This window comes from Lutjanus erythropterus, chromosome 18 (genome assembly GCF_056507025.1).
Source record: "Lutjanus erythropterus isolate fLutEry1 chromosome 18, fLutEry1.hap2, whole genome shotgun sequence".
Classification (NCBI taxonomy): Eukaryota; Metazoa; Chordata; class Actinopteri; order Lutjaniformes; family Lutjanidae; genus Lutjanus; species Lutjanus erythropterus.
In genome coordinates, this window is record NC_139334.1 from 7,205,724 (window position 1) to 7,230,208 (window position 24,485).

The 24,485-nt window shown below is 42.1% G+C and overlaps 1 protein-coding gene across 2 annotated transcripts in view; it reads left to right on the forward strand.

Annotated features, from left to right (window-relative positions):
• The window catches only part of tiam2a (TIAM Rac1 associated GEF 2a), a 99,145-nt gene that overhangs the window by 69,160 nt on the left and 5,500 nt on the right, over positions 1-24,485 (forward strand). For both annotated transcript variants that reach the window (XM_084741844.1, XM_084741845.1), the window contains exons 15-21: positions 1,422-1,516; positions 14,914-15,135; positions 17,551-17,619; positions 19,133-19,258; positions 19,757-19,865; positions 23,523-23,702; positions 23,986-24,104. In XM_084741844.1, the coding sequence (XP_084597970.1) occupies positions 1,422-1,516; positions 14,914-15,135; positions 17,551-17,619; positions 19,133-19,258; positions 19,757-19,865; positions 23,523-23,702; positions 23,986-24,104 (920 nt within the window). The remainder of the gene's footprint in view (positions 1-1,421; positions 1,517-14,913; positions 15,136-17,550; positions 17,620-19,132; positions 19,259-19,756; positions 19,866-23,522; positions 23,703-23,985; positions 24,105-24,485) is intronic.

Below are 24,485 nucleotides of genomic sequence, written 5' to 3' on the forward strand. Positions count from 1 at the left end.
GGCTCCACAGGAGGTTCAGAAGTTTTCTTTTGTCTCCTGCTGTCACGTTGGCCTGCCTCCCGGACTACAATCGGGAATAAAGTCTTTTTCATGTGCCAACTGCTCAAGAGTTTGTCCTCAGGACCTTGAATTATATGAGAAATAGCCAAAATCTGAACAAATCTGATAATGTCGTCCTGTCAGGATGTTTCATATGGAAAACTACATGTTATTAGCTGGGATTTAGCTTTAGGTTAGCTTTATCTAAAAACAGTTTTAGAGTTGTTTTTTCCTCTGTAAAGTCTGACACATCAAATAATTGCCAAATAATTATTTTAAAAAAAATCGTGTTTAATGGACCTTTTGACAATTTTTTTTCATTTCATTTACTTTTCTTTATATTTTCTTTGTATGATATCTGATACGTCGGGCATTTATGGAGATGTATTGATGATTATAGAAATTAATTGTTCATAATAATGTTTTTTTTTTTACTTTATTTTAGAAACAAAAAACAAATATTGTTCATTGCTTGAGAAATATCTTGCATTCAATTGGTTTTGTTCTGTTTTTCCAAACAGGAACCTTTTTATTTTACTTTGTGATGGGCAAATAATATAATATAATTTATAATATAATCTGAATAAGTCAAGATTCCATACACATTTTGATAGTCAAGGAAGATTTTAGTGAAAATTGATTTTAAAAAATTATTAGGAACTCCTCCCTTGCTAATTTTTGTTTGCAACATCCTGGTGATTATAATGAGAGCAGGTTGCAAGTATAAAAGATGGATAGAAATATCTCAATTTCCACTTTAATTTATTTTAAAATGGCATTTTAGTCTTTAATTTATTTGATACACACATTTTCACACACATTTTAGTAAAAAGGTACAATATATGGAGTAACTGTAAGTTGTTTCACTAAAGAAAATATTCATATTGGAATATTAGTAACCATATGAAAGCTATTCTTACTGCCAAAAACATGTGATTTATGTATCAGATTGCATACAACAGCTTTTTTCAGTAAAATACTAATCATATAAATGTTGTAGAGATCTCAGAAACTCATGTATCAAATGTGATGCAAGTGGCATTACAGGGTTGAAGTCAGATGGGGGAGAGATAACAGAGTCTTTAATTAGGATTGCCAAGTGTTCTTTTTTGGGCTGACTGAATGCCTTTGCCATTTTTAGACTGGAGACATATTTAAGTTCTGTGCGACTGGCAGGCACCCATGATTTTTTTTAGAGCATAACTATCAGGCATTGTTTGTGTTTTGTGGTCAGTAGAAAGATGCATTTCAGCAAAAACCACCACAGTACACATGCAGTGATGGGTGGTGTGGGCATAAAACACTACCACACACGCACACACACACACACGCACAGAATGACACGAAACCTAATGCTAAAACTGTCCTCTTTCTCTCTCCAGATGTGTGCACTGCAGCTGGTGGTGATGAGTCCCTGTGCGTAGGACTGGAGAACCGTCACTCCCACTGCGCACACAGACCTGTCCAGCACAGCAAGGTAGGAAGTACAGGGGTGTGTATTTGAGTGTTTGACTGTGTATTTCTATTGTTTCGACGTCCACGCACGCTACCTCTCTCTCCTCCCAGATCTGTTTGTGTGAATAAAATGTGCACATTGTTGTGTGTGTGTGCTTGTGCCCACTCACAGTGTCAGCTGTGGGGCTGTCAGAAACCAGACTGGCACCAATCCTTAGCATTACCATAATTAGGACACTCCATCATAGCCACAGGTATAAACACAGCTTATTACTGCCATGCAGACTGAGAGAGGAGGCTGTGTCACTCTCCCACTACCTCCTACACACACATATATACATGCACATGAAAACATACATGCCTGGGGGCAAAGCCAAATGTCTCAGAAGAAACAGTTGTCTAATATGCTTCTGTCATCTTCAACTTCACTCAAACAAACACATCTATCATTCTGCTAAGAGCTACAGTGGTTAATGTAGTGAATATATTGAAGATGGGCAGACATCTTCTTGCTTGTCACATATTTCAAGCAGAGGTCAGGCAAAGGCCGGCAAGTGCCTGAGGCTCCAGCTACCTACAGCCCAATAAAACATCTCCTACACTAAAGTTTTTTTTTTTAACTTTTCACTAATTAACTGTCTTTTTAAAAAATACCCACACTAAAAAGGTATCCTCCTCCCAGTCCCCGTAACATTGGACTGTTCGTAAATGATTGAGCAGGACAGTAGCCAACTCATGTAGGCTAAATGAATGGCTCGACGTGGTGCACAGACTGTTGGAAAATGAAGTGAAGTGACCCTAGCTGTGTTGAAAAAAGGACAAAGTTGGAGGATGCTAAAAGATTATATCCACCACAGCCACAGCCTGTTGAAGACGACAGTAGCCAACTCGTGAAGTCTAAACAAACGGCTCAACTTGGTGTACAGACGGTTGAAAATGAAGTAAAGCTACCCCAGTGGTGCTGGAAAAAAACAAGACAATATGCACCCCAGCCACAGGCTGTTCACCCTACTAAGGAGTTAAAAAGGTTGAGAACTAGGGATTTCCAGGCCCCCCCATGGCTATGTTTTCCTTATGCCCCAAAATGACTAAATACACCCCTGATTCTTGTTGCTTATTTCTGCCTTGACTGTCCTAGGTTTGGTTTTAAACACAATATAGGTACCCTGCAATTAATAACTTGATTTCCCTCTCAAAACAGTTGTAAAGAAATATCTCCTCTATAAATATGTCACATGGTCGTCCCTCATGGTTTATGGCAGATTGTACGCCTATTTCTGTCCCGTCTGTTGTTGAATATCTGGTCAGGTTTTTGATATGTAAACCAACTTTATTGAAGTCATTAAACTGAGCATGAGCCTTGCCCGTCGGGAATTACGTCTCAGTCAGCGCTGTGGTAATGTAATACAGGAGACTGTGTGCGCCCGTGTTTATCGAGAGCAGCTAATGAGTGTTTGTGGTCATCATGAAAAAGCCATGCGTTAATGATGTAGATGTGACTGGAAGCCTGAGAGCCGATGTATGCGTGCATTCATGCATATTCACCTTCTCCTGCGTCACTCAACTAATATTTAGCATCTTTTTAAACATCGTTGTTCAAACAATGTGAGTGCATGTTTGGCACCAACCTGCTCATTATGTAATCTGGGCTAAATGAAAAAGGGAATAGGCAGTCATGTTGTGCTCATTGCATTAATGATTCATTGATAGTAAATCCAGGCTAAATATCCAGAAACTCTCTCTAATTGTTGTGGCTGCCATGGCTTTATTCTAATTGCCTGTGTCAGAAGATGCCATCCAGTGTTTGACCCGAGGTCGGCCAGGAGGTGGATTAGAGAGGACAACTTGCCCTCTTCTCCTCTCTCTATTCTGGCTCAATTCATCCCTCTTTTTGTTTGCCTGGCGACATGAGTCAGTCCCACCGCGCCGGGATCTGCACTGCACCACTGCTGCTGATGCTCAGCTCCCTGCCGTTTGTCTTTTACTGAGGAATGAATGGAAGATAGGTGTGTGTGTGCGCACGCGTGTGTGTGAGGGGGTGTGTGGTTTATGAATGTGTGTGCTTATGTCACTGCATACGTGCACATTTGAGGCACAAAAGGGGGAAAAGGCTTTCTTGCCTCCATCAGGGAGAGTCAGCCACTGTGAAGGCGATAAAATAAAGAAAAAAAAAAAGAACACAGGGTGAGATATTGGTGCTGGTAAATCAGATTTTTGCTGTCACGAAGAGCAGAATTTAATCACCGCACGGCCATCAGTTTGTTCTCTGGGGCGGAGAGAAAGAAATCGAGTCACCGGGTAGAAAATCAGCCATGTATCAGCATATAGGTGCACACATGCGTGCACACGGCGCTCTGAAAGTCAATAGAGATGGATGGAAGGGAAGGACTAATTTCAAGCCTCTTGTCACACCCTGTAATCGCCCGCCTCACTAGACTGACTACCTTTGATTAATTGGTCCGTTGCATTCCAATTTCGGCTTATTACATGAGAGATTTGTGTGTTTGTGTGTGTTTCTGAGGTGAAATGCTTACTTGGCACAGTTAACAATGTTGTTTGCCATCAGGATACTGATTGTGATTGCAGTGCCTGTGAATTACTTACTGATATATTTGGCTATAGAGCGCCATATCAATTGGTTTAACACAGTGTTGTGGTACCATTATGAGCTTAACCAATCGATTGCAAAAGACAATTGAATTGGTTGTGAATAACTCCCATGAGACGCTTCCAATTGAATTGATTTGACATGCGTTGTACGAGTTGTAAGGATGTGTATAGGCGCAATCGGAATGGCTGCATCCATTTTGCTCATGCCACACCTAATCGCCACTAGTTTGCAACTGAATAGCCTGAGAAGAGGCTTGATGGGGATTTATTGGTGGCAGGTCAGGTCATAAACACATTCTCACGCACACACATGAACACTCACGTCTATAGTGTACCAGGCGATCTCAACAGACAGATGGAACTACGTGGGAAGTAATCTGGCACAGTCTGGTTTCACCACATGGCACCAGTCCACTGCGGGAAACTCGCACACATGTATCCATGCATGTGCAGATGGACATAACAGGATGTAACAGTAAAAAATCTTTCCTTAAATGTGCTGATGAAACAATCTGAAACAAAAGTTTCACCATTAGTTCATACATATATGTATCCAGTTAAGAGATGTTAATGGAAAGCTGATCAGTCAAGTAATTTATTTGGTGAATGACAGAAAATTAGACAGAAACGTTTTTGATAATTAATTATCAAAAGTCATTTCTGTGTAAGCAAAAATGTAAAATTTCACTGGTTTCAGCTTTTTAAAATGCAAGTATTTGCTCTAGGATTAAGTTGTGGGAATTGTTCACTTTTTTTTTTATTTCATCGACCAAACAGCCAAAATAGTTTTGAGGTTAATCAATAATGAAATTAACCAATAGTTATAACCCTGCTTTCATCTGTTTTTGTAGTGTTTGTTGAACCTAATGAAAGCCAATAATTCTGTTATGTCTTTTATATGACAAAGTCTTGCTGATGGACTGCTGCCATTATGTAGTTTATTTTTCTGCTATAAATAGCAGCGAGATGTTTTACACACTGTAAAGTAGCTAGTCATGTCTTGTATTAAAGCAAAGGTTAAACAGCGGACAGACATATTAAGCCTCTTTGCATTTGTCCAGACTAGACGTTTCAGTAAGAGCATTTAAATGGACTTATGAAGACAGCTATGACTGAAGCCGTCCTCTGTCTGGTTGTCACTATGAGAGATTTTACTTGATTTTAAGTCACGATGTTATGATTCTTCTCTGAATTAGAATAATATACATAAGCAGATGGTAACATTTGTCCTGTTTCTCTTACTTTTCCCTTTTCTTCTTATCTTACTTTTTTCCTGTCTCAGAGGACGAGGAGGCTGAGAGGTGTTTTAACACTTTTTTAAAAATGTGTGACTAACAGAAAGTTGAATTATTCAGTTTCGACTCTCCTCTCTTATCATGAGCCCTAGACTTCAAAAAGATACTGTAGATGCCTTACGGATAATAGGTTGTATCATCTTCTTCAAACATGATCCCGTCTTCCTTGGAGCTACAAAACATCCCCTTCCCAAAATTTAGAGAATCTACTTTGCTCGCCTGGTGTGCGTGTCTGTCTGTGGGATCGGAGTTGGAGGGGTAATTTAGGGAGGTGTGTGTCTGTGTGTGTGTTATGACTAAGCCCATCAGCTGCCATCTGGCCATGAGCAGGCTAATAATCTGGGCTTACTGGTGTCAGCGCAGTTACTGCTAGTCTGCCCTTGTCCACTCCATTGAAAACAAGTTAGAAAAGACAGAACCAGAAAAAAAAAACTTAGAAGAAACAGCGACGGAGGGACCAACAGGGACCCATATCCAACATGACCCCGATCTGGCCGGAATGACCACACCAGGGCTGCCTGGTGCAGACATGGCAGTAGCTATACCGATCGCAGCACCAACAGCAAACAATGAAGACCCCCAGCCGTGCCTTTTCCTCACCACCTTAATCGAGCTCTTCATGCGGGACCAGTCGCCTGCCCAGGCTCTGTGCTCCCTCCTGGCAATGTGCTGGTTCTGGCCGTCCAGCTGCGGGGCAGAGGAGAAGAACCTGTTCCTTGGCTCTGTGCTGCTCAGTTTGGGACAGCTCCTCAAAGACAAGCTGTCCTGCCTGGTTCGGGACATGGCTGCCTGCCTGTCCTGCCGGAGAGACGTCAAAGGGGACAAACAAGCGGTAACTATAGGATAGGCTGATGTGCTCCTTGCTTGTGGGAGTTCTAACAGAAGTAGCTGATACTATGAGTGTTCACACTTATGCTGCAAACTTTCTCACAACTCCCACAACCTTCTGTCTGTATTTGATAAAAATATCTAGTTTACAGTCAGAAAATTCATGCCTTTCATTTGCATTTTATTAGTATTCAGCCTTATTTTTAATGAGCTCATGCATTACATCATAGATTTATAGTATCATGTGCACTGTATATGAAATATTTGTTACATTTTCAGCCATGCTCTAGGGATGGCAATGTTAGTTGGTTGATCACCAACATTTTAGACTGAATTATCTCAACAACTACGAAATGAATTACTGTGTTACGAAGTTTGGCACATATGCCCATGATGCTTAGAGGAGTCCCTGTACATTCATTTAGTACCATCACCATCTTCAATTTAATTTGTCCAGTACTTTGATTTATGACCAAATACCTACAAAACTCTGCTGTACTTTGTGCTGCTTGCTTTGTCACATCGCGACCCTTTACACACTATTGATGCAGACTTAACGTGTTCTCGCCTTGGAACACAGCCACAACCATGGCTCCAAGATTGTGAATACTGTCAACATTACCTGCTCAACATCAGCATGTTAGCATCGTCATTGTAAGCATGTTAGCATGCTGACTTTCCCATTTAGAAAGTGTCATTCACAGAGCTGCTAGCTGACTACAGACTTTTCTACCAGTTTGTCCCAGTAAGCCCTCTCTGCTCAACCCTATCCTGATGATCTTTAATTCAACTGTTCACTTGTAAGATTTATAGTGTAGGCAGATTGAAGCAGGTCAAAAGGTCATGGTGTTACTTATTTTGCTCTGCCTCTCTTCCCTTTATTGCTACCTATGATGTTATCTCAGCAGTATGGGCTCTATTAGAATTAATTGTATTGGTTTGACTAGCAGTTACAGACTTTATGGTCGTGTATTCACTCTCAAACGGTCACCTTGTGCGCCTGGCGGGTCTATTATCTGTTAGCATCATGTCATCTTTGGCAGTTGTATGGTGCGGATAGTTCAGGGTGCTTCGGTCACTTCTGAATCACACAGATTGAGCATTTTTCAGGTCAGGAAGGGGACTGGGGCCAGCCCAGGGGGTTGCCATTAGTTATTCCACAGACTTGTTTGTCATCAAGCTATGTTTAATGTTGGGAACAAGCATTTCCACTTAACCTTTCATTTAGTTTTAGGCATCTTGGTGGAGTGAGAAAAGCGTATAGTGCTAGCATTAGTTTGCCTTTGTACTGGCAGTCATGCAGTGGAGAGGATCTGAATAGCCTAGGGGATGGGGTAGAATGGGTGCTTTAATCTGAAGCTGGCTTCATTATTAAAACACACTCCTCTCCCAAAGTCCTCCGAGACTTGGCGGAATAATATTTGTTTAGAATGAATAATAAAAGGCATAAATGGGCTTGAGTGGAGCGAGACGGGACCAGCCCTCCCCCTCGTCTTCCTCTCTCCTCCCCTCCACTCAGTCTGATTTATGAGCATGCGTCTTCTTTTATTGAGCTTTGAAAAGAAGATGGCATCGTGGCACTATAGCCCACTAACATGGCAAATGAATCACTGGCCTGCCGTCCGGCCACCGGGCCTCCCCTCTCTCTCTCGGACTCTCTGACTCACTCTCCCTCCCCCTGTCATAGTGTCATGACAAGGCTGTTTCATGTGAGAGATGGGTGAAGCCAGCCCCAGGGACATGCCTGTATTTCATCCCCCCTTCTTTATCCTCTCCCTCCCCATGTTTGTTTGTTTATATTAGCTAAGATGGGGCCTCTCTGCTGCTAAAGCACAAGGCTTCTCCTTTGATTTGAGCAGCGTTTTATCTGCAAAGCAGACTGAGCTCTGTACATAATGACTCCATTGGACCGTTAAAGGGAGATGGAGACAGTGTTTAGTGTTTATCTTGCAACCTCCCAGTCTGACAGAGCTGGGCTTTTTTTTTGTGGGTGTTCACACCCATTATTTGGAAAAAACAAGTTATGGAATATGACACACGTGAGACTAAATAATATTTAGTGTTTGCATGTGCCAAAATAGGGCCTAAAATCCTGTATGACAGTGATCCAAACAAACTGCTTGTTGGATCGTGTACCACCATCAAGAACGTCCCACATCCACTTTACACAGCGAATGGCCAGTTGTGTGGACACTCAAAATTGGAGTGGTTCAAGCTTCTTTTCTGTTGATTCTTTTACTGTCATCACTTTTTATGTACAATAAAGTGCAACACCACAAATGCCTTCGAGAAGCAACAGTCCAAAATTCTGCTCCACTGTCCTTTTGTACCATTCAACAGATTAAGAATACAAAGATGTGACCTGGCATTGCCAGACTAATTCACTAGTGTGACCAATTTACAAATGGTAATTAGTCTGGAATCTCTCAGTTCATTTTTGATTCACAACCAGGACCAGCAAAGCTCCTCTGTCAGACATCGTATCAACCCCTCCCCATATTAAAACAGTTGTGATTGGCCTTACAAGAGCTAGGAGTGGTAGAAGTATGTCTGAACAGGAAGATGGCCACATCAACCAGAGCAAATGAAACATGTTTAATTTTTTGAGTTTGAATTGAGTTTTTCCCTTCCTTTCTTTCCTTTCAAGGGTCTACAGGGCAGGGTATGTCAAACACTGTACAGACGGTAAAGCCCTCTGAGGCAAATTGTGAGTTGTGATACTGGGCTATATTGATAAAATTTGACTTGAATTTGAAACACAAGCTTACTGATTTGTCTGGTTCATAGGCTAACAAAGATGATGAAGACAGAATCCTTGGCATTGTATGGCCCTTTGGACACAATTGCCTCACAATATGTTTTGAAGACACATTCAAACCTTTTCTGTTTGTTTGGGATAAAAAGTCCTGCCCTCTAAGGTGCCCTGGTTGTTTAGGCATTAAGGCGTTAACCATGAAACGCAATAGCCCTGGTTAGCATCCAGCTGGGGTCTGTTCTCTCTCTCGTCTTGCTTCCTGTCTCCTGTACTGTCTCTCTCTAATAAAGGAATAAAATCCGCCCCAAAATCCCCACATACTTTAAAAGAAGTCCCAACTGTTATCTCCCTGAATTAAGTAGGGGAAGTAGAGGAACAGTAGAAGGACCTTGACACACACCTTCACCCTGCATTGTCTTCTTTGAGGATACCAGAAGAAAGCCTTTGGCCCTTGCCTGCCAAATTGTTATCCCTTCAATTAATTGGCTACTCTCACAAGGAATTAGCTCTTACAAATTGGTGATAATCAAGCCAGTTTGGAAAACAAGTTAAGCCTTCATCTGCTTATTTATTCCCGTGAAAGCACCCTGTGCAATGAGCAATACATGTCACGTTTTATTCTTGTGCGAGGCCATAGTTAACATTCCTGCCCTGTTACCCCCACAGGCTCAGAGCCTCCCATTTTTGAGTCAGCCATTCCTCTGTGTGTGGAGGTAACAAGCCAGAACAGTCTGCATTGTACTGCTGCTATTGAGAGACTGGACACTGATACAGCCCCTGGCCTCTCCATTCAGCTCTCTGGAAATTACACCGAGGTCACATGGAGCCGAAAAGGAGGGGAAGAACCAGAGGAAGAGGAAGGAGGGATGGGGATAACCTGGAGGCAAACGGACAGGGGGAAGTAGGATTGATGGCAGGATGTGAAAGAAGAGATGTAGGAAGACCAGTGCTGATGGAAAGAGACAGACAGTGAGAGAGGAAATAGTTGCCAGTGGAAGAACTCCCCTCTATTTGCACAAGCCAAGTGGCCAGACCGTCCTCTACTGATTGATATGCAAAACAAGCCGGCAGCAAGCACTTTTTCTCTGCCGACGCTCACAGAACGGCGGGACGCAGGATCAATGGCTCGATCCCCATCAAAGCGCCCTCAGCCTCAGAGGCATAGGTGTACTCAAGAGTGAGGCTTCTGACCCGGGCCTTGTAGAGCGGTGGGCACCAGGGGACTCTAATGAGAGAGTGGGGAAGGAGGACGGTGAGAAAAGTTGAAGGGATTGACCGACCATCAGATAAAAAGCAGAGGTTGGACAGAGCAAGAAGGTAGAGGATCTCCAAGACGGTCAAGCTACGGATATTTTCTCGGTTGTATAACCACACACTGTTTGTGGAGCTGTCATGCCAGCGTCCAGGGGCGGCAGACTGCGTAGGAAGGGCTGCTCACTGGCCCGAAGGACCCAGCGGCAGGCCACAGCAGCATGGAGGCTCCTCTACAGACTGCTCTTCATGGTGAGCAGAGGATTGGGACAGCAAGGGAATATTTAGAGATGAAAACTATTAATGTTGTAATATTTAATGCATTACTTGAAGGGTCCTCATTGTAAGAGAGGATAGAAAGTCATCAGCACTCCAACTGTATTTTCAAGCATCACTGCTCCTGAAAGTGAGTGGGTCCTTTAAAGGCTTTTTAGATTAATGTTGGTATAGATGTGCGGAGATGTCTGGAGAAGGCTGCCATATAGGTTTAAGTTGTGTGAGTCATGTCTTCAGCTAGCTGGGAATGCAAATGTGAGGGATTTTCTAGAAATAAGGACTCCTTCACTTTAAAAAGCATTTTGTAATGAAACCCTTTGCTTTGACATTTAGGTGATCTAGGAAGTGGACATAATGTACTGTTGAGTGAAAATGAAAAGAAATGCTGATGGATGCTGTCAGAAGAAAAGAGTAGATGGAGACAAAATGATTCAACAGCCTCTCACTTCATTTTTTTCTTACCTGCAGGTCGACAAAGACCTCTTGTTCTAAATTGACTAAAGGGCATACATGGCAAGAAAAGGTAGAAACATGATCCAGAGCTGTCACCTGTCAGCAAGAAAACCTGAATAGGAATTCACAGCAACGCTGTCAGATCCACTCGCCTTCCCTGGCGCTCTTGGGCTTTCCTCCCGCCTCCGCTGGCTCCCGTCTTCGGCTCTTAATTGGTTATTTGGGCTAGCTGTCAGGCTGTCTTGGTGGGATTGTTGTGAGGCAATTGCAATTCCTGAGTCATGGTGGTATACTGCCCCCCTCCTCCCATCGTCCTCTTCCTCTCTCTTTCTTGCTTTCTGCCCACCTTTTCTTGTCACGCTCCAGTGCAGGTGTCTGCCATTAAGTGTTGAGTTGGTTAGGAAGCTGTGTGAGAGGTAAAAGTGTGTTTCCATGTGCACACACTCCCGAGCGCCCAATCAAGCACTCTTTTTTCTTTTTTTTCCCCCCTCGAGCTCTGTGGCTCCTCCATCATCTCATTTGTGTGTGCGAGACGAACATGAGCCCATATCCTTCCAGAGTGTGGGTGTGATGAGAATTAACTCAGCACTTGAGTGGCGGTGTGTGCTACCCAGCGCACACACACGTTTCTAGAGACCCCGGCAGGCCTCCTTTTCCTCTGGGCGCCTCTAGCTGAAATAAAACGATAGATATGACTGTTAGCTGTCTCCAGAAGGCTGCTCTCCCCTGTCTGGAGCTACCAGTGGGCTATTTCATGAATATGTCACTCTGATATCTTTCAACTTCTGTGTTTCCTTCTGGCAATCTGCTCCTGTCCACCCGCCTGGCACAATATGGAGTTTTCCCACAGTGTGTATCAGTGAATGAAGGCTGGCTGTGGCTGCATCATCACTGTTGGGAGTGTATTTTGTTTAATGGGATAGTGTGTGTCAGCATCTGTAGTTACGTGGGAGATGTTGACATGCACATAATCAGAATAAATGTTTGCAAAAAAATTGTTTTCCATCATCAGACGTTGAAGTAAATGAGTGCATATATTATGTACTCCAACTAGAGAACATAGTACTTTCATACTAGTCTAGTGCAGTGTTCAAAAGGTGCCAGTTTGAAACATTAACATTCAAACTCAAATAAGATGGTATAACTAGAGCCATGTAAGAAGAGGGTTAACCTTCACCATCAAACCTTCAAAAGGATTCCTGTGACACATAGATTGAATTAGTCATTTTTACTTAAACACTTGACTTAAAACTTAAAATGGTCATGACATGAATTCATTTCCTCACTGGAGTAATGTGGAGTTAAGAAATGTATTTTTTCATCAGTGTGGGTCAAAGAAAATAACTTTAGGTACATTCACTTTACATACTATAACAACAGTGGACCTCAGACAGACGTTCCTTTATACTTAGTTAAAACTTAAGAACATTTATAAGCATTTATAAAGTAAACTTGTGGAACAGTTGTAATGAGAATATTAAGAATGTGTAGTTCACTTTGTAAATTAAAAAAATATATATATTGAAAAATGAGTTGGTAAACCAGTGTAATAATGAAGAAAGAACATTATTGTGTATGAAATGTCTGTCCATTTTGTTTTAGGAACATCATCTTTCTCTTCTGACTTGTCTTGTTTTTGTGAAGCTTAAACCCAGGAGTGAAAATGTTGCCTATTTGACATGTTAAGTAAAAAGACTAGGTATAGTAAGCTGAAGCTTGAGGCTACACCTTTTATCTTAATTTAATGACTCTTTTGTTACCTATTGTTACATATTTATCTTTTTGTGAAAGCATGACATAGGACCAAGGCAAACAATTAAACTAAAGCAATGCACGTTAAGGCAAAGACAATATTTGTCAGACCTTAATTTCCCCCTCAGGTTGCATTATAATAACTTTGATGAGCCACTGATTTGTCACCATGAGATCATATTTGTCCACTTCTTTGGTTTTTAACTAAACACCAGCTAAACAAATGGCATCCCATCATCTTCAGCTGCACTCTGTGTTTAGATCTAATTGGTAAATGTTAGCATCCTAACTGGCTGTAGGCTTGTTTTGATTATTGATAGAGCATGATGTTTGTTGTCAATCCAGTCTCTTTGTGTTTACATGTACAGGTGTGTCCATTTTTGGAGTGCATGTGCGTGTCTTGCCTGCGCTCTCCAATGAGAGCACTGGTCCCTCCACCAGCGCAGAGGGAGACATTAAGTCCCTTCATAATTATCATCCCACATTCAAAGAGCTCCAGAGTGGAGTGCTTCTGTGGGCGGTGGATCACTTGAAAGAGGCTTAGCCCAGACGTACATAGAGGACACGGAGAGGCATTTTCCCCTTCTGTCTCTCTTTTCTTTTCTCTCCCTCTCAGTCTGTCACCCTCACACAGTCTATATTGAAGCATTGGAGGGCCGTCTCTGGAGTGACCATGCTATAATGAGCTAGCTGATGAGTCGTGGGCTTATTAATGGAAGCCTTGATTGTCTGCAGGCTCCCTGGGAGTGGATGGGGGGGGTTATGGGTGGTAGCTCACACCAGTTTCAGAGCCGAACGACTCAGACAAGCTCTCGCACACCACTTGGTGTGTACGTGTGCATATCGATGCCTGCAGTGTCAGAATGAAGGGGTTTATTGATCCATATATGTTGCTGTACAGTGTTGTATAGCAGTGAGCTGCTCTTAAATGCTTGCTCATGCGATGCACACAAACGCACAGGAAGGTGCAGAGTGCTGAGCAGCTGTTTTGCCTGGCATCTTGGCCGTCCCACTGTGCTGTGTTGCTGTGCAGTGAATTGGAACCTGCTATTACTGGCACTTGTCATCCACCCTGCTGATTCTAGTGACTGGCCACAGATTATAATGCTACATCATGTAATTGACTCGGAATAAGGAAGGCTGGTCATCACTGAGCTATTTTTAGCACAGAAATCACATCATAATTGATGTCTGTCTAGCAGCGTTCGGTGCAGCTGATGGAGTGTTGTGCTTGAGTAGCTTGTCAGGTAAGAAATTAGGATGGATTCTGATTTTAGAGCTCATACATTTACCGTCGTGCTTGAAGAGCATATAATATACAGTGGTAACCATGGTGTGTAATATAGAGATGGGAGAGGTTTTTCCTTCACTGCTTCTTTTTTATATCCCAGGGAATAGAACAGAGAGACTGATAATGGTTCATTTTCTGCCACAGTTCCTCACAGACTACAAAATCTTACCCGCCACAGGCAAGACTTCGCAGCGTGGCGCCTACGGCTGATGTTAATTTGCCTACCCTAGGCAATCCAGTCCAGTGTAAAGTAAAGCGGATGATCTGTTTCTGTCTATAAATGGTGTGACGCTGAGTTCTTCATGGGGTCCCACCTATCAAAGAAGTACAAAGCAGGCTGGAGGAAATGATACTTTTTGTGAATGAGCAGAGATATAAAATAACATGCTTCCAGCCCCCTCCCCCATTCACTCTAATACAAACTGCTACATGACCACTTGGGATCTCTTGGCATGTCACATTTCCTGGAATTGATGAGACACAAAGCTGAATAACTGTCCATTATGGATTTAGAGGAATAATGTAATGTGCTATAATGCTATCTGCTGGGATATCCAGTTAGTCTTTCAGATGCACTGTAAAGTCTTTGATGCAAAGCCAATTAGCATAGAGTGCATAACTAAATCTCTATAACGCTCTTAGTATACTCAGGGGAATCACTGGCCATGTACACTGTAGAATTACATACATCATTATTTCATTCAGCTACAGTATGGAGCTGAAATCATTAGTGCTGAATTGTTTAAATGAGGAAGGTAAATTACTTATATTTTTATATTTTAATAAATCCTTGAGAATATGTTTCTGTGTAGATGCACTGCATGCATCCTCATTTTATCCAGCTGGCTGTTGTAATCCATGAGCTGCCTAATCTAAATACACCTCCTTCTCTCTGTCGCCCCCTACAGAGCGTGGATACAGTGTGCACACTCTACCAGTCCTTCCAGGAGGGGACGGGCTCAGGCCCCGGGGGTTTGATGGACGACACCAAGGAGCCCCCAGCGAGGCATGCAGGGGGTGCAGCGGGAGACGCAACACTGCTCAGACCTTGTCCCAAGCATATGAGTGCCACCGAGAGGTTACGCAAGGTCATCCAGGAGCTCGTGGACACAGAGAAGTCCTACGTGAAGGTGAGAGCACAAAGCTTTCACTTCTGTCATCTTATAAGAAGCTAACATGAATATTTTATTAAACTCTTCCTCATGCTTTTTAAAGGTTTAGAAAACTGTTTCACTGTCCCATTTTTATTCCTTGGTTATAAAATTATATACTTTTTTCTTTTTTTTTTTCCAAGACAAAGAAGCACTATGGTATTTTTTTTTTTTATGACTGAACTGCTGCACATCATACAAAATAAAAGACACTATCACTGGCAATTGCTAACTCCTTAATGGACAAATTTAACATATTTGGAAATATGCTTTTTTGGTTTCTTGTTGAAAGTTAAATGAGAAGATTCATACTGTAAATATGTAGCTGGAGCCAGCAGCTGGATAGCTTAGCTTAGCACAGACAGTGGAAATAGGGGATCGGCATGCTTGGCTCTGTCCTGAGGTAACAAAAACTGCCTATCAGCACTTCTCAAGCTTCCTAATTAACACATATCTTGTTTGTTTAATCTGTACAGAAAGTACAGTGTGAAAACAATGATAAGTTGGGGGGTTATGTGCAAGATTATTTCTAGGCTGTAAGCAGTTGTGACTAAAGGAAGTTATTGCTCCCAGCCAAGAAATAATTTAGCACATAACACCATGTTAAATGGAGAACTGCAGTTTTTTTTTTATAGTTTGATATATACTAATTAAAAAAAGAGAGCTGGCATGCTAATTAAGTGCTGGTAGATGGATTTTGTTCACACAGATACTGTACCGGCTAGCCGTTTTACTGTTTCCAGTTTTTATGCTAAGCTAACTGGCTGCAACATAATTATTGCACAGACATGAGAATGGTATCATCTAACTTTCAATAAGAAAACAGAACGTTTATTCCCAAAATGTTTAACTTTAATATAAAATATTATGCTTAAGAGGGACATGGGACAGGCTGTATTCAGACAGAATCAGGCACTGCAGCAATTAGCTGCAGGGTTGTGTGGCAGTGTTGGGTGTGTGCAGGGCTGTTTATTTGTACTTAAAATGGAGCTGCTGTGAAACAATCAGGAAATAATGTTTTGTTTTTCTAATTCACTGGCCTCAGTCTTTGCCTTGCACAAACACAGTTATCAAACAAATGGACACACACCAAAAGAGATCTCTTGGTGTGACTAATTTGTGCATAAACTGCAAGCCAGACAAGAGACGTTGAAGCTGGGTACACAAAAAAAACCAATCAAGGACACTAAATTCCACCTGGATAGCGCTAGAATATTTAATTGTGATTATTTTACAAATATTGCAATTGTGATAGAATTTGCGATATTCGGGGAACTTTTTAAGTCATTATTCTCATTTTCATTGAAAAACAAAACATGATAATGATCTTACAGAAGATCTGCACCAAACAAAGATGTTTTCTTAAGTCTGTAATACACAATGTGTAGTCTCTGTAGCACGACAATATTAATTTAAAATGATATTTTGACATTTTGTATGTCATTGAGATATCAATAACATTTTGATTAATTGTTCAGTTCTTGATAGGATCCAGTTTCAGAGGTATTTCAAGCTGTGGAGGAGTCTGATGGCCAGCTTTTATGATTGGCCACCGCAGAGTTACACTGGATTGCATTTTCCCAAAAGCAAACTCAGCTGCATTTTTTTTTTGCGGCATCCCCTGCAGCCCCCACTGCTGCAGCCTAAATGCACTACACCCATTCAAAATGAATGAGATGACTGGCATTTTTGCCGCAACGCCTGATTCTATCTGAATGTGGCCTTAAAATAAACAAGAGAACATGAAAGAGATGCTATTTCCTGTGTCACAGTTAGAGCTCCTCCTTCCCTCCACCTCCTGTCTAGTCTTATTTATCTTCCCTCCGCCCAATCATTTTGCTGCCCTCATGTTTTTCAATACGACCTTTTCCTCGCTGATGCACATTAAAGAGCCACATTCATGATCTTCTTGACTCGGCAACACTTGTCATTGCTGGCATTTTTTCCCTTTCTTCTTCATCTCTTCATTTTTCATTAAGTCCCTCTCCCCACACACTCCTCTCCTTCAACCTGCCGCTGATTTGTAATTGAGGGAGGAGATGTGCCTTGATGCAGGCCTGCTCGCCCGTATCCATGCACCACTAGCAACTGCTTGAGGAGGGGGTGAGGAGGAGGAGGAGGAGGAAGCTCATAAATCAACCTAATGAGAATATCCCCAGTGATACCAAGACAAGCTACAGCCACATTAAAGTAGTGGGGGGAGACGAGATAGAGAGGGAAGATGGAGAAATGAGATGAGGGATTGTGGGAGGGAGACCAGTTGGAGGTTATAAAGGGAGAAACAAGAAGTGATCTGATGATTGAAGGGATTTTGAGAGACTGCCAGATTAAGGGATAATGTTGCCTTTTGATTCCTCATCACTGACCTTCTTCTGTGTCTTTTTTTTCCCGCAGGACCTGACCTGTTTGTTCGAGATCTACCTGAAACCGCTGCAGAATGAAACCTTCCTCACACTGGATGAGGTGGGTGGCAAGTGTGTGTTGTAAGTGCTTGTGTTAAGTATGGTAAACATGACGAGCGGCGTGACGCCCAGCAGTGTGTCCTGGAAGGTATCGAGGCTCTATAGGACGTTGAATTCATTGAGTCTTCATTACCCAGAGGTGACGTCGATGAACTCCGCTAGGCTGTATCCTCCCTCATTACCACTGTGACTGGCTGGAGGACAAATTAGCATTCCCCTACACTGACCTTCTATCATCCCACAGGGACACACCAATAAAGGCCAGCTTTAGAGTAAACGCACCCTTTAAGCCTCCTCAGATTCACACACCGCAGGATAGTGGCGTGCTGATTTCAGAAAACAGAGCGTTTTCACTGAAAAAAATTGTTTTTCTCCATTTAAAAATGCAATACAATTAAAGGAGAAATCTGTAAAATATTTACTGTACTAAATCATAAAATGACTGATATGTCATAAGAGATTGAGGAAATTTCCATTTTGATCTGTTTGCCATTTCACCTTTATTAGAGTTCAAATTAATGCTGAATGTTCATCAAATGTGTTAGTGTCTGTTTATGAGTAATAAGAAATCATTCAGAATCTTTTTGAAGGAGTAGATGTTTATAACAATTAAATTGACCAATATGTTAATGGAGTCTGGCAGGCAGTCACTGAACTCAAGCTCCAGAGTGTGTATTTTTGGAGCAATGGGCTTTAGTTTTCAGTATAACAAGCTTTTACACCAACAGAAACTGACACCAAAGAAAGATGTTTTCTATAGTCTATAAATCATGATGCGTAGGTCAGGACATCTCCAGCACAACAATATTTAATTTGAAATGGTGTTTTGACTCACATTTCACCATAGTGCACCTCCCATAATTTAAAAGTTGCAGTGGGCTATATTGCAATTTCAATAAAATGTTGATTAATTGTCCAGTCCTTGTTGCTGTAGCAGCATGCTAATGACCGTAGTGTTACAGTTTCCAGTCGTTTGTGCAGTGATGTACCAGGCGTGACCTCAAACACAGGAAGCCTCTCCGAAGACACACTAGTCGATAGGCCACTGAACACTGGGGCAAATTAAAAGGCCATTATGGGACAGCGGGATGTGTCCAGACATAAAATGGACGAGGTCATGTTAGCCCCGAACAGCTTTTAATGAAGGGAAGTGTTGACTCTGGGTATGTGTGTCGGAGAGGGTGTGTTAGATGGTAGAAGTTTGTGTGTGCTGCACTTGTAGCAGGGCCATAGCTTGTCCCTAAGTGCCTTTGTCAGCGATGGAGCCATCAGAGTGGAGGTTTTATAACACTCCAGGGTGCCTGTTGGACTGACTGTTATGAATTACAAGCCATCTTGGCTCTTTTTTTCTTGTAGCCTCATATTCCTTCACTCTCTCCCTTCTTCTTCCCCTCCCACTCACTTTCTTTGCCATTTTCCTCTCATACATCCTTATCCATCACCTTCCCACAATTCCATGCTGCCTCTCCTTTCTTCACCTCTTTCTATCCATTAACCTCTGTTCTCTTCCCCAGATGGAGAGTCTGTTTGGCAGCCTGCCAGAGATGTTGGACTTTCAGAGGGTCTTTCTACAGACCCTGGAAGAGAGGATTGCCTCCTCACCTGACTTCAGCACCCTGGAGACCCCGTCACAGTTCAAGGTGAGCTGCACACACAGTTACACATCACATTATTGATTAAATGTCCAGATATTCAATGTAGATAGTACACAGAATAACATTATTTTCCAACCAGGTCATTTTTAGCATCTTTTCTAAAAGAAAGGCATGATCTTTGAGATCTCAAGGTTTATAAATAATTGAGTTGGTGTGACAGGAGCATCGCCGGCTGATTTATAAGCTTGACATGACAAGGTGTGGGGTCTATTGATCGAGGCAGCGGTTCACTGGTTGGAATGTGAGCTGCTGAAAGCTAGTGTACTCAAGAGGTTAGGCGAGAGGGAGAGGATGGAGGAGGGCGTTGGAATAGTCTCCCAAGAGAGAGAGGACACAGTTGTCTGGTCATGACTTCACATGTTCGCACTCTTTCATCTCTCTCTGTGCTCATTGGGCTTTGTGTGGCATCACTCTCTCTCTCCATCTCTGTGTGACACTCAGTCCCTGTCTTTGTTTTTCTTCTGTCGCCCTCTATGTTTACAGAAGCTACTGTTTTCCCTCGGGGGTTCGTTCCTCTATTATGCTGACCACTTCAAGCTCTACAGTGGCTTCTGTGCCAACCACATCAAGGTCCAGAAGGTCCTGGAGAGAGGTACAACATACACCTGAACACATGAAGAATACATGACATCCCTGTAGTCCAGCACAGACAGAAAGGTGGTAGCAACAAGTCTCTTTTTGGCTTTGAAGAAAAAACAGGACGTTTCTGAAGTGAAAACCCAATTTCAGTTACAGCGTTTTTACCAGTTGCTGAATGTGAGGCTGCAGGAGCCCTGCAGGGTGGTGAAGCTGGATGATTTGATTCTGCATTTGAAAGTGCCATGTGTTTAGTTTTGTTTTAAATCACACAGGGTGCATTTAACAGTATTAATAGCAAGTTGAAGCTGACAAAGAGCCTGGTTTGGTGTAGCTGCACAACAATATATCACAGTATCACTAGTATAAAAGTGTACATTAGCATTCTGAGCAAGACTGTTGATACATACAATATACTGTGTAATGAATAGTAATGGTCCAAGATCCAGTCCCTGGGGCACACCGCTGGATACATTAGGGGAGCTAGAAGTGAAACATTCTGCCTGCACACACTGAGATCCAAGGCAGATAGTTTTCAAACTAATAAACAGTTTGTTCTGATGGGCCTCTACTGATAAATCTTCAGTATGGCATATAAATCCACAACATTAAAAGCATTGGCTACGTCTGTGAAAAGGGCTGCACAATGTTGCTTGATATCTAGGGATACACTAAAATCATTTATTACTTTCAAGGCTGCTGTAGTTGTGCTGCACAGCATGCAACTGAAAAGTTGCATATATAAAAAAAATACATCTGCTAATCCAAAGTGTCCCACACTGCTGCTAAATTCAGCTTCCTTGCACCTACGTTGCATCAGAGACACCTCACGGCAACCACTGTTGGAAGGTTTGTCCTCCTCTCTTGAGAGATAAATCCATTATGTACGAAAGAAAATTTCTTGGAGTGACACAGTAGTTGAAAGTGAGGTGAGTGATGCCTCTCCAATTCAGTGCAAACCCTGTTCCATCTCAAACATCATGCACAGGCACAAAATGTAGAGGGAGAAGCAAAATTTTCCACTTTTCATTTTGTGATATATGGTTTCTAAACAGTCAAAGCTATTACCTGTTTCACAAGCAGACAAATTTAAAACAAATACATCTATTAATACGCAGACTTTGGATAACCTTGTCCGCCAGCAGCAGATATGTGACTGTGACAACCTCAGAGCCCTAATAATTCCTTGCGTTGCCCTCAGCATGTGACAAAGTTGAAATTTTAAAGTTGATTTATGCCTGCTAAGACGCCGGCCGTTCTGCCGCTATTTGGGAACGCTGCCCAGTACTGAGAGAAATGTACTGTAAGGAGATTGGCTTCTTTGCCGACATGGGGGGATGGGGTGGGTAAATTACCCCCTTGTGCTGCTTAAATCTGCCCCATTACTAGAATGGCGTGGGATATTCCTCGAAGTAAGCAGCAGGATGGATATTTAATAGGATTAGGTGGAAAACACTCAGAAGAGTCTCTGATGGGTCAGAATTACCTTGAGGAGAATAAAGTGTGGTAAACGTGTTTAGCAAAGCAACACTGCTGCATGAAATTGTTTTCTTTGGTGTAAAATATTTTGAAAGATCATGAAAATAATATTTAATGATGTATTGTGCGCTCATCAGGCTTTAAAAATATCCTTTGCCTCAATCCTTCAAGGGGAACCCTCTTATTACTTTTTAGAGATGCACTGTTAAAAAAACTAAATCTAATCCTACACATTGATCAACCATAACATTAAAACCACTGATGATTTTATTACAATGGCACCTGTTTCAACCATAGAGTAAAGATAGACTCCACATTGGCCTTTGGATCGTACGTCGCCATCGCCATCATTTTCCTTAGATCAAGACTGACCTATTAACAAATACATGTAAACAGGGGAGACATGGTTCTTCTGGATAAAAAACACTTTATTTCTTGACCAATTTTAATCAGGGCAGTTTTATTCGAAGGTTTGTGATCTACATGGAGTGAGAAAAAAAACCTTTTTTTTTCTTTTTTGACTTCATGTAGCTCAGAACCCCTTGAATGCAACACCACTCACTGAAATTGAAAATATATGTTAAAGTGCTTTTTACTCATAAAAAAAATGCAGCTTCCTAATTTCCACGTATTTGTCCACAGGTCAGTCTTGACCTAGTGAAAATGTCAGAAACAAGCCAAACCAGTCAGTGCAATGTCTACATATATGTGTCTGTGTTTTCAACCACTGAGATACCCCAAAACCATTGCACTTTTACTATGTCACTCTCACACTTTTTTTCCCAGTGAAGAAACAAACAGGCGTTCTCTTTAAAGTTTGTTTATTCACACTGACATAGCTTTTCAAAGACCAAAACCTGCACCTGTGGGATGTGCTGGAACAACAAGTCTTATCCATGGAGGCCCCACCTCAGAATTTACAGGGCTGCTAATGTCTCTGTGCCAGATACCACAAGACACACTCAGAGGTCTGATGGAGTCCTTATCTCACCACGTTGGCTGTTTTGGCAGCATTATGAGGATCTATACGATATTACAGTAGTAAGCAGGTGGTTTTAATGTTGTGGTCTTTTTTACTTATGATTTTATGTTCAATAATGACTGACAGTCCTCTTCAGACAGATCTTGGTATAATGATTATTGTCTGGGTTGGTCCTTCTCTGTGGGCAGCGCCAGCTCGGCACAAAATGGTCACAAATGCTTGAGTGAAGGGAAAAGAAGTCAGATTTAAAGTTCTCAACTTACAAGGTTCATACGTCCTATTCCCTAACCAAAGCTTTAAATGGTGGGTGTAAAGTATTATAGATGGTGCACACAAACTAATATTAGCTAACATGTAGCAGAGTAATTGCACAGTGCAGATAAGGATAGCCAAGTATAACAAGGTGATAGCTGCACTGAGTGTATAGTTGGCTCAGCATGTTACCACACCCCCAGTGCAGCCTGGTCACAACCAGCTGATCCAAGGACACAGACATCTAAGAAATCTGTGGGAGTTTGTCAGCCCTTTAAGTAATTATATGCCCGTCTCTGCCATCTTCATTACCTCCCCTCCCTTTCCCATCATGCCAAGGGCCCTGGGTTGCCTTAGTTTCTCTGTTTATTTGTCGACTCGTTAATTGCCTGCCAATTACTCTGGGAGGTGTCGATGCTGCTGCCTGTCTGTGGCTGCGAGTGCTATAATTAATACTTTAATGGCCCCCCTCGGTAAGCGCGGTGGAAGCATACTGCTCAGGGAAAATGTCATCACCTTTACAGAAGGCTCGTTCTGTATTATACCTGCCATTTCACACTACGCTTTTCAGTCCCATCTTGATCGTCACCACATCGTAAATAAGACAGCTGCAGTATTTAAGGAGCTCATCACAGTTCTGCTTGATTTTTTTAAACTTTTAAACATCTTGTCTTCAATTTATCACAATACACAGAGGTGATATGCTCAAGATAATAAATGCACTTAAATGCTGCAGTGGTCATGGTAAGTTGAGGAGAAGCCTACACTACCCCCTGCTGGAGACAGTTTATTGCACCATGTTTCTGCACTACCCTACACAGACTTAGAAATATAAGCACACTTCTATCTCGCTGTGTATGCATGAGACCACCAGAGTACATCAGGAAACACAAACACCAAAGAAAAAGATGGTAAACTGCTGAAAGATTCATATTAATTTAGTATGCGTTTGTCTTTCAGCTAAGACGGATCAGGCCTTCAAGGAATTTCTGGATGCGAGGAACCCCACCAATCAACACTCGTCCACGCTGGAGTCATACCTGATTAAACCGGTGCAGAGGGTGCTCAAGTACCCCCTGCTGCTCAGGGAGCTGGTGTCCCTCACCGATGCTGACAGTGAGGAGCACTACCACCTCACCGGTATGGAGAGAAAACATACATTAACACCCACACACACACACAGAGAAGGATGTGCTAAAAATACAGACAATGTTCACACTTGTCATTTCTTTGTCATGTTGTCATTCCATCAGGCATGGGAACATTAAGTGACAGTTCTTGGCATATAAGAACGGGCTTTCTTCCCAGTGCACAAAACACACGTACAAGAGCAAATAAAACCCGCTACTGTAATGCAAAGCAGCCACATATACAGTCACGAAGTGATCCCTGTTTACCCCTCATTCTGTTCTGGTCCCTGCAGAGGCTCTGAAAGCCATGGAGAAGGTGGCCAGTCACATCAATGAGATGCAGAAGATCTACGAGGATTACGGCTCCGTGTTTGATCAGCTAGTTGCTGAGCAGACCGGCCATGATAAAGAGGTAGATACACATTTCAGGATCAGATTTCTAATCATCAAGCTGCTTTGGTGACACGACATCACGCGGAGCTGCACAAGACACCTGCTACAATATACAAATACTGAATACTTACCACATTTAAACTACTTCAATCCAGTTAACTACCAGTACATCAGTGTGGAGCTGTTCAGTTTATGTTGTTTACGCCGTCTTCTGTGCATTGCCTCCAGGGATTGAATACATTTACAAATTGATGGAATATTTAGTTGGTAACCACTGCATGAATATTCAAAGTGAATGCTAAATAATGTTGTCTGGGGTACTGTGTGTTTTCAACAGCTCTCAGATTAAAAACAGATAAAGGTTTCAGCTTTCACCTCATGTACACACACTACTTTGTAT